This window comes from Pseudopodoces humilis, chromosome 3 (assembly GCF_049639895.1).
Source record: "Pseudopodoces humilis isolate 2021_Gansu_Grassland_sample_001 chromosome 3, ASM4963989v1, whole genome shotgun sequence".
In the NCBI taxonomy this organism is placed as follows: Eukaryota; Metazoa; Chordata; class Aves; order Passeriformes; family Paridae; genus Pseudopodoces; species Pseudopodoces humilis.
Window position 1 is genome coordinate 34,296,343 of NC_142202.1, and position 11,229 is coordinate 34,307,571.

General features: G+C 35.7%; 1 protein-coding gene across 7 annotated transcripts in view; it reads left to right on the forward strand.

Annotated features, from left to right (window-relative positions):
- The window catches only part of SPAST (spastin), a 40,669-nt gene extending 31,586 nt beyond the window's left edge, over window positions 1–9,083 (forward strand). For 4 of the 7 annotated variants that reach the window (XM_088053041.1, XM_005526885.3, XM_088053039.1 and 1 more), the window contains 3 exons: window positions 292–362; window positions 2,194–2,234; window positions 3,466–9,083. In XM_088053041.1, coding sequence (XP_087909167.1) covers window positions 292–362; window positions 2,194–2,234; window positions 3,466–3,588 — 235 coding nt within the window. In that variant the 3' untranslated portion in view covers window positions 3,589–9,083. Of the gene's footprint in view, window positions 1–291; window positions 363–1,963; window positions 2,158–2,193; window positions 2,235–3,465 lie in introns of those variants that run through there. The other 3 variants (XM_088053040.1, XM_088053038.1, XM_088053037.1) reach the window with 1 other exon arrangement.
- The last annotated feature ends 2,146 nt before the right edge of the window (window positions 9,084–11,229 follow it).

The window sequence follows — 11,229 nt, forward strand, 5'->3', positions numbered from 1 at the left end:
GGGATCAGTTTTGTCTACAAATCCTAGTTGCTACTTTTTTTTTTGCTAGAATGTTATTTGGGACTTGAGTATCTGTGCTTTGAATTTAATCTGTGAAAGATCACTTACAGTGAAATATAGATCACTTACAGTGAATGCACTTCTGATTTATTAAACTTGCAAAATAATGTTAAAGTAATACTTCTTCTGATTAACTAACATTTTGATTATCTGATATTAAATTGATGTGGTTTGAAGCAGGTTTTTGGTTTTTTTCCTTCTTTCTTGACCCCACTTTTTCCTTTGACAAAGAATGACAGATGGATACTCTGGAAGCGACCTAACTGCATTAGCGAAGGATGCAGCACTAGGCCCCATTCGAGGTAAGCTGCAGAGATTTTTATTGAGGTTTTGACATTAGAGATATATTTTCTTTATCTTTATAACTCTCAAACCTCTGAAATTTAATCTTTTTACATTAGATTTTAGTCTGTTCCTCATAATAGCATCTTTATAAGATTTATTTACACAAAATCCTTCAGCATCTCACCATGTGAAACAAAATTTTTGTCGTAGGAGAAAAGCAGTGTGAAATGTTTCTCACTGATTTGTGGGGTTTTTAACTATTGTCTTTCTGATGCTGGTGTCAGTTCTGTTGTAGCTAAATTACTACTTGAATAGCAATTGCTGATTGCATTACTTGTCTCTATAAATGGGTCAAATCTCTTTCAAGTCTAAGGGAAGGAAAACTGAAACAAGCAATTTTATGGGGTTTTTCTAGTAACAGTTTGAATGGCATAGCTTTTTGTATTTTTAACTCTTAATGTTGTATTGTGATCCAGATGACAGCTGTGAATGAACTAGAGTTTTACTTATATTTGTTCTTTATCTGACATGTCCAACTAGGAAAAAAACAGTTTTACTGTGAATACTTTTTTCCAACACCTCCTCTTATTTTTTCGTTTAACTAGTTAGTTATGTGTCCAGTACCCCCATCTGAGGAAACTGATCTTGTTTAGTGGAGATCAGTAGCAGGATTTTTGTGCAGAAAAGATTGTGAAGATTTGGTGTTAGTGTCCTGTTTGTAGACGTATTGTCCTACTTGACAGGTACTTAAGGCAGGCAGAGCAGAAATGTTCTGTAATATCAGCCTATTATGTGTAAATAAAAATTGTTGCAACTCTCTTAAATTATTTATGGGGAGGAGAGGTATATTCATGTTTTGTGGGTGTGTTTGTGTTACTATTTTTAAAATCTTGTAACATGCATTTTTGCCAGTGCACTATCTCTTTTGAAAGGATCTGTTGGAATGTAATGTTTTTTACCCACTTTCTTTCAGCTGCTGAATTTGTAAAGCACATCTTTCACGATCCTGCATAATAATAACCTGTTTTCCTGGGAAACAACTGCATTAAATGGCTCTCATAAGAGACATCATGTCTCCTAAGACTTTGAATATATTTATTTAGAGTGGTGGAATTAATAATGTGTGCATTTAGGTATGCAGGCTTTACTTCACATGCAAGTCCATCTCAAGAAGAGACCATGAAACATGGTGCAACATATTTCTTTGACTTGCTTCTGTACTCCATATAAAACAATATATTTTTGAAAATGTTGTGTGATACCATCCTTGCCAATCATGCCTAGATTCTTTTTCTTGTACCCTTGTAGCAAAATGTTTGCTGTTACTTGTTGATACCATGAGAGCACTGCGAGTTTAAAAAAAAAAACAATTTGGTGAATGATACAAGAATGTTTAGATCCCACGAGTGCAGCATAGGGCAAGAAGCACTCCGATGTGCCCTGCTGGATTTTATTTCAGTGTTCTTGGCTGACTGTACCTTCTGTTTCTTGAAATTTAGTAGGGAGATTGTGGATACCACAAATAATATGGGGGAAGGTAGCTCTGTTGGCTTGTGTGCTATTTTCCATACTTTAGAAGAAGGAATAATTCTGCTACTACTCTATGCTGCATCTGCAGTAACTGAATGTAGGAGCATCCTGTTCGAGGAGGAGCTGATAAATGGGGAAGAAGGAGGCAAAAACACCATGTACATTTCTATACAGAAGACTGTGTTGAGGCAGAAAGGTATAATTTTTAGCTGCAGGGTTGTTTTTTTTCAGAATAGAAGTGCTTTTAACATGTTTTAGTTGTCAGAAGTGATGGAACTTTTCTAATGAAACTCACCCATTTATCTTTTGTTTTCACAGAATTAAAACCAGAACAGGTGAAGAACATGTCTGCCAGTGAGGTAAGCTGTTCTAGCAGCTGTATTTTCTCATTCAAATAGAATATTTTCTCACTAGAAACATTTAAGGTCCCTTTTTTATGTGTATTGTCATACAAAATATGATAGTTTTGGGGGGTATTATCCCTTCTAATCACTTCTTCATTAAAGAAAATTGTTTAGAAATAGAGATTGAGAAGATGTGTCCTCAGATGTCTGAGGTTCATGGGTAGTTGGTTGGCTTTCAAGGCTTCAGAGCACTTCTTTTTTTTGTTAGTAAGTCTGTTGTTCTTCATTTCAGCTGACTGTCCTGTCTTTTCCTTCACGCTGAACTGCAGTATTTGTTACCTAGCTGATGAAGTCAGAGGCCTGGCTTTTATTTTCTCAGTGTTATTTCCCAAGTATTATGTGAAATTACTTCTACCCCCTCCACCCCATCTTTATGTAAGGCAGGTTTACTTAGGGAGAACCTAAAACAGATTTGTGCATGTATAATACTTGCATTCATTCACATGGACCATTAGAAAGAAAAATATTATGCTCTTGACCACAAACTGCAGCTGTAAACATCAAAAGAAAAAAACAAACAATTGGTCCTGTGTATAAAAGTTTCTCTTCAGGTATGTGTACAGGTGTTACACAGGGGAAGATGAGGCAAAACTTAATTTCTCAGTTCCTTTTTGTGTTTGGCCTGAGGTGGCAGCTAAAGCTGTAAGCTGGAAGGAAGGATTTGTTGCAGGAGGGTAAGAGAATCTGTGATAATTTGCTGTGATGTCCTCATGTGCACAAGCTCACACCACCTACTGAAACAGGAAGTAATGACACAGTCTCATGAGTTATTTAGTAACAAGGCAGATCTTGCTATTAGCAAGTGTTAGTTTATTAAAAATGGTAAATACTGGTGGTCTTAAATGACAAGAATCTTGCATCAGGTTACAGAATAATAGAACACCCTACTTTGGAAGGAAGCTCAAAGGATCACATGGTTCATCCTTTTATGGGAAAGGGAACTTAAATGAGATTATTTAGCACCCTGCCCAGTTGTATCTTCAAAACCTGCAGCAATGGAGACTCTACCACATTCTTGGGGGTTGTTGCAGTGAATGACTGCTCTCACTGTAAAAAAATTTTGTTTTACATCAAGATGCAGCACTCGTAGAATGTGTTTTGTTAAAAGTGAATACTCAAGTACTTCTTGAATAAACCAAAGTATATAAACCACTTCTGACCCTGATGTCTTTCATGTTCTGTTTAGATGAGAAACATTAAACTGTCGGATTTCACAGAATCTTTGAAGAAGATAAAACGCAGTTTGAGCCCTCAGACCCTGGAAGCATACATTCGCTGGAACAAGGACTTTGGAGATACCACAGTGTGAGACACTACTTGAAGTGAAACAGTGCTGCCTGGGGAGCAGATGGTGCAGATGACTGGGAAGCAGCCAGAGTTTACAGGACTTTACAGATATTTAAGTATCTGCATTAAAACTTGAGATTAAGAGAAAATTACACAATGTGAAATGTGTTCATCATAGTCTCCTTGCCATTTAGTGAGGATTTACACACTGTAAGTAAGAGCACAACAGGACTTGAGATAAGATTCCTAGCAATCCAATTTTGGTTTGAACATTAATATATGTATATTGTTTCTGCTACAAGGCTCTGATGACATTGATCATTGGAGGACCTTTTCCTATGTTATGTGTGTGGTTTTTTTGTTTTTAATTTTGCCATGACATTGATGAACAATGAACTTGGAACAATGATGTTCAATTGGAGGTTTGTAAACTTCAGTTAATTTTTTTGACTTTTTTATTCTTAATGTGCCAAATAAAACAATTTCCCTGTGCAAAGTGGAAGAACAGCATTGGGGAATTACAATTATTAAAATGTTAAAAGTAGCTGGTCTGTTATTATTTGTCTTTTTGTTTTGTTGTAATGTGACTGAATTGTTCACAGGTTTAAAGACGACCTTTGATAGCAGAACAGCAAAAAAACCCAACCTTATAAAACCAATTCAAACTGCCTTTTAGAAGAAAAATTGCTAAATAAAAGAATAGATTGAGATATTCATTTACTGGCAGTATTTTCTCTTAATGCATTTTGTAACGCTTTCATTAGTAGAATGTTAGATTATGCTTACAGTGTACAACTTGAGCCCAGCTGATGTTTGAGAGAGTAAGTGATGCTAATTGTTGAGTTTCAGAAATGATGTGTTTCTACTCTGTATTTTGGTCTGTTTATGATAATTGAAAGTAAAATTTCCATTGTGATAATTTTTTTTTAATCTCCACATGTAAGCATTAAAATACAAGGCGACATGTTTAATACATGGCACACATTAATGTTTTTATAGCTTTCATATGTTTCGGTTTATATATTAAAGTATGAAACACTCAACTGATCTGCTTTTTTAAAAAGAAACTGCATCTTTGTACAAATACTTGTTTTTATTATATAAATGACAAGCTATTAAAAAAACAAACTCTTAAATGATAGCCTTTAAATACCATAATAAAGGAAAGCATTTTTGCCTTTACTTCCAAAGGCCCAACATCTTGTTTACAAATTCTACACAGATTATACACAGATGTTTGTAAGGCAAAACACTGGTTCCTTGTTAAAGAAGGTTTGTGGGGTGTTGGGGTTTTTTGAGGTTTTTTTTTTGGTTAGTTTGGGGTTTCTTTTTTTTACACCTCTCCCAACTTAGTGATACTGCAAAAATGCATATTGTTTACTGTTGTTTTAATGAAATGAGTTGTTGTTTGCTTTTGGTCTTAACAGGAAATTTAATTTTTCATTTAACTTATTTTTTGGAACTACTTACCTGAAAGTTGACTATAATTAATATATTATATGTATATATGAAAAAAGAACGCAACCCTAGCTGGTAGATACAGTTGTAGGTATAGTAATACTCTGAGAGGACTGTGCTCACTGTGTGGTATTGAGTACTAAATAGCAGAAACTGTCAAACCTTTGAGATTCACATATGCAATATGTTTGGGATTCTTTTTTTTTTTTAACCAGAGATGCTTTTAACTAATCTTAAGATTAAAAGCAATCAAATGAGAGAAGATTGTGTTCCACTACTATGCCTTTTGAAACAGTCTAAGGAAACCACTTCTAGCCTTCTAAGGGTAGGACTCTCAAATGTACATCTTATGTAAATGAAAGGTGACTTTGATTCCCCTGATTCTTTTCTGGAGAAATGCAAAAAGATTTCAGATTCTTAAATCTCATGTCTTGCTTTGCCTTAGTTCTGCCTTCAGTAGACCATCTCTGTTATTGGAGATTCCTGGCTGACTTGATCCATATTTGTAATATTCTTCATAGTGCTAAGCATGAATATTACTCTTGTATTAGCATCTGTCAAATAGCTACAGCTAAGAAAGGGTCTTTGTTTTATTCATAAAGCCTTGGTACACATTCCTTGAGATCCTTTGCAAATGAGAACTTTGAAGATAACACTTCTGGTTTTGAATGTTCCTCAATGATTGTTATAAAGCTCTTGGTTTTTTTCCACTTAATTTTGAAGAATATACTGATTATTTATTTTAAATGCATACTCGTTGGCATGGGAGATAGGTACCTGAAATGTTGAGGTAGAAGTCCCCATCTCCTAAAGCAGCACAAAGAGTCAGAATCACCAGCTGCTACTTAAAAAGAAAAGGGACCAGCCCTTTCACTAGTTTGTACAACCAGTTCAGGTCAAGAGAATCTGTGTGACTGGTACAGCTGCTTTTGGTCTTCTGTTATGCTTGATTGGTTTCTGCTTAGTGGATGAACTACAGCCCTATAAATTAGTGCTGGAACACATGAAAAAGAAGAAAATTTTGTTCTGCAATATGAGTTTGTCCCACAGCTGCTGGATTCTTAGCCGTGGCCAGGTGCTGTTTGGTTCATAAATCTCCTTTAAATTTCTTGTCTTATGCTATTTTCTGAATAGTGTCTTCTAAGAATAATTCTGTTACGCTTAAGCCATTATCTTGCATCTTACTCTGTTTTACATGTACTAAATCCCAGCTCAGTGATTCCATCTATATGTTGGATTAACTCTGTGTAAGAGGGAAAAACAACCACAACAACAGAAAAAAAATCACCAAACATTCCCTCCCACATCCCCGCCCCCCCAAAAAAAACCACCCAAAACTCTCAAATTACCTGTATTTCCCAAGTCTACAGAGAACTTTACAGCTCCATTTTCCATAGAATCGGGTTATGTTCTAGTACAATGTCTTGAATCAGGATAAACAGGACAGCAGCTTTGGTGCTTTTAACCTTTGTGCAATTACCATTCCATTAGCTCTCTGAACTGGTTTTTTCCTTTTTTTTTTTCCCCCATTTTTTTTCTGAGAATCTGCCCACTGCTAGTGAATGAACAACTTGACCCACTTTCTTGACATGATTAATAAGCAGCTTGTCTGGCTCTATGCAAGTATGTTTTACTGACTTTAAAGTGTAGCAGTTACTGGAGGGAGAAAATAAAACCAACCCAAACCTCTTGTGTTTTTCTAACAACCTTCTTCATACATCTTTCTGCTTTTATTAAGCAGGCTTCTGCATTTTATTAATCAGGAGCCACACATTTTGTCTTTCAACATAATGGAAGAATAGTATGTAGATTGCTCTTTCTCCTTAAAATGAGAATTTGTTGTGTGTTAGGATGTTCCCTCTACTAATGCTGACTTTTCTGTGGAATACAGCAAACCTGTACAGGTTCTCTGCATATACTAAGATAAAACCAACACAGAATATTAAAGATAAGCCTTAAACTTGGATATTTATGCATGAATAAGTTTCTCTGTCCTTTCAGTTTCTTAGACTTTACAGCATTTAGTGTATCAGAAATTGTGCCCCTGAGATGTCTTACCGACTCAAAGCCATTGCTAATACAGTTCTATTGAATATGGCCCTGCAACTCTGTGTAGGTAACAAATAACACTTTAAAGTGAATGAGAATGGGATCTCTAAACTGAGAAGGTATGTTATCACTGCACTACTTACAGGCTGTTGCTGGTTTTACTGTTCTGTTCTCTGAAATCTTTTTAAAATTACAGTTTCTATACATATAATTCAATTAACCTGGTGTTGAATAAATAGTATTTTTTCTATTCCAAACAAGTGGAGTTTAGCACTGCTTGGAACTGCTGTCAGGTCCTTCTTGTGAAATTGAAGTACTTTGTACTGGGAATACTGAAGTCAGATGTGCTGGCAAATAGAACTGAGACATCTGTTCTGCAACTGGAAAGCAGCATTCTCCTTGGGGGTTTCCTTAATCCTTAAACAAAGTGAGACTTTGTGCCCTAGATTTTCATAGTGCTTTCCTACCCAAAACATGGATGATGCATAGTTGTGCCTAGGACATGCTTCTCTAGCTTCTCCAGCGCTTTAGTGATACTTCTGCATCACTTGGGCAGCTTTGGGAGGTGGACAGTTCTACTGTGCCTGACAGATTAATTTTTTGTGGTTGGCCTCAAGCTTTTGGGATGCTTCAAGTTATTGGGGTTTCTACCAGATAACAGAAATGGAATTAAGAGTAGCAAGCAGGTAGTGAATGCAACTAGTTATCTCAGTCATTGTGCTAATTAGAGGCAGTTTTATCATTAGTTGCTCTTGAGCTGCTATTTAGTGTTGAAGAATGTTTTACTGACCTATGTGAATTTTCATCTTTAGGATGATCTGCAAACATCCTAAGAGATGACCAGTTGATCAGCTATTTTCTTTTAGGATTTATTCTTTAATTATAATTTTCAGTATCTTTAATTATGATGATTATAATTCCACAGGATGAGGAAGTTAAGCTGTCACTTCCTGCAAATACAAAATCGTCTTGTAAAATATGGGGAAATGTGTGTTCTGTTTTTCCTGCTTCTTGTGCAAATCATTAACTGTCTTAGAGTGGAAGCTTCTTACCTTGTCAATAACTACCTCCTGAGTCCAGCAATAATTGGCAAGGTATACACTCCTCTGGTGGATTCAGTATACTGGCTCAACACTGCAGATTCTTCAGTCTGGTCTTCTGATTTGAAAACACTTGACGTTACTTCTGGAAAACTATGGTGATGAACCTTATTTTGCTGTAAGACTCTCCTTGCCTTCATAAGATACACTTCTTAAAAAATCCTTTCTTCAGAGAAGTGGCTTTGAGGATAAAAAGTCGGTGTTCTTTGTAGTTGGTTAATACAGGTGTAGTTGTCAAAGATGCTGGGGTGTGGCCTCTCAGTTATGCAGGGTTTTCTCCCATTAGAAGTGGGGAAGAAGGTACTTTGTCTAATAGTCGCACACCTGCCAAAAGGACTGGAAATACAGAAACTGCTTTTGCTACATAATTCCAATTTCTAGTCATATCAAGGGCTAGTCAGTATTTTTCAGAAATCTGTATTAAAGTGATGAAAACCAAAGGTGGAGACAAAACACTGCACCCCACCCCCATAAAATATATTGAATAACTCCAGTCTGGGATGGGATTAATATTTGTATTTTGTTGTTTAGAAGCACTTTTGTTTCATTGTTCTTTTAAGAATGTTTTCTGAAATGTTAAACACCATTTTACTAATAAGCAATGTAAAAAAGCATGACAAGCAGTCACATAGCTTTAGCTCACAATAAAATGTTTCATTTGTCCTGTTATTACTGTTTTCTTGTCTGTGTATCAGATAACACGTCCAAAACTAAAAGCCTTTTCATTAAACTTGAAGCCTATTAAATTGCTGCTGGTTTAAAAAAAAAATTAAAAACATCAGGTGTTGTATACCAAATGATGGAACAATAAATATGTAAATAAATCAGTTTCTAAAGAACGTTAACTCAAGTTCTTAAAACTAATGTAAACAGAAGTGCTACTTCCTAAATAAATGTGCTTAAACTGAAAGTGTGTGCTTATCCTAGTCTTGCTAGATCATGATGAAAACCAGGAGCTTTTACATAACTAATTCTGATGGTCATGGTGAAGTCCTGAAAAATTTGGAGCAAATTTGCTTGGCTTCAAAATGGCTTTTCTTTTGCTTGGGGGAGAGTGCTGCTATTAATTCTGAGTTAACAGTTTCTTTACCCATTGCCTTACCATTTATAATTCTTTGTCTTGAGGCTGCATCTGGACTGCTTTACTGCTACGGGGGTGTTCTGTTATTACAGTTACATCCTGAATATAAAATTAATCAAACTTTATTTCTTTAAAACTTATTTTAATATTACTTATCTGGCAGCTTTAGGGGTCTCCCAAAAAACAGCCATGACCATCGCTTTCCTCATATCATGTCAATCACTGCTAAAACAAACCAACCAAGTAAAAATCAATACAGCAAGGAGTAAAAAAAAACAGTGTTTTGGACTGAAGCATATGAGCTATTCCTGCTTCTGTCAAGGAATAATTCCTTAGGACAAAAAGACATCACTGGTGTCTTTTCTAGGTATCTCTCTTTGGCTGAAATACTACTGCTTGGAGGTAGATTTTGAGCAACTAAAATGATTTCTATTAGTAATTTTGTGTATAGGTTACAGACATTCAAAGAGTCTTGTAGAGGAGATAATCAGATAAAATTAGTAAAGAAAGAAGAGCATGAAAAAATATATCTCACCATTTGCTATTTGGAAATCTACAGAGATTTTGGAAGCATACCCTGGACTGAAGTTTTTCTTGGACTCATTAAATTGTTCCCATTCCAGCCAAGATGGGGAGACAAGGCTGCATGCCTAGTGTTAGATGCTGGTGTATCTCAGATCTGTTTATTTCTGCATTTTAGTACTCTAAATTTGCCAGAGAAAAGTGAGAAAAAAGTAAGTTAAAACTTGGGGTTTTTTTTTTGTTTGGTTTGGTTTTTGTGGGGTTGGTTGGTTGGTTGGTTGGTTGGTTGGTTTTGGGGGTTTTATGTTCATTTGTTTGGGTGGATGGGGTTTGCTTTGTTTTGGGGTTTTTTATTGGGTTGTTTTTCCCCAATCATGTCCCCTTTCTGCAATTTCCCAAATACGACATGAACTTGTGAAATCCAGCCTGTTTTCTACAAGGGTTTATATGGCTCTAGAGAAGACAGTTACGCACTTTCTCTAAATTATTTTTTATTCTGTGTATCATGATAAAACAGAAAATACATGTAGTGGTGAAGGCAGAAAAGTATAATTTAACTAACATCCATCTCTCAACACTTGTGGGACTATTCCAGGTGCTGTGTTGTGGCTACATTAAAAAAACCACGTTTTTTTCAGAATATCAGTCTACAAACAACCTATTGAGTAAAGTGTGATGTTTTTACTACCTAGTTTTGAAAATTCCACTTTTTTGGCAAGTGTATATTGTAAGAACAGTATATTCTAAGTCTGAACTTGTGTTATTTTCAAATCTCATTTTAGCAATTTCTTAAAGGCCTCAAATTTGCCCGAGTTGTAACACATCCTTAAAGACTGCTAGTTTTGTTATATGCAGAATGCTAGTATCAGCTGTGCTATTATAGAATTTTTCTTCTGTGAGGACACTTCTGCAAGTGCAGTTTCTAGTAACTAACTATTGGCCTCTTCTGGGAAGAAATACCCTGTGACATCAAATAAATCAAAAAGCCCAATACTATGTCAATAATGAAGTAACCAAACGACTCTATGGAGCAAATTATACCAAATTATACAGTGGTTCATCTGAGTTCTGATTTCCTCATTAAATTTGAATGGAAGCAGCAGCTGGAGTTTGAATTTCTTGCCTGTCATCCAGATTCTATAAAGTACAAATCTATTTTCTGCAAATACTTTCCAAAACTTCCTCCATCCTGGAAAAAAAGCTTACTGGTTACAGCCAAGAGCTTAGAATAAGGTCTGAGACATGAAATATATCTTATGGAGTACAACCAATCAGTCTTGTGGGAAATGAATAAAGGCCTTTTTAAAAGGAGCTGGTCTCCTGGCCCGTTCATTACAGGTCTGATCGTTCTAAATGATACTATGTCCTCTAAGGACCAGATACACCCAAAATCTGGAAAATAAAAATAATATTTTTTCAAAAATGCTCGTACTAGGAAGCAAACCTATCCTTG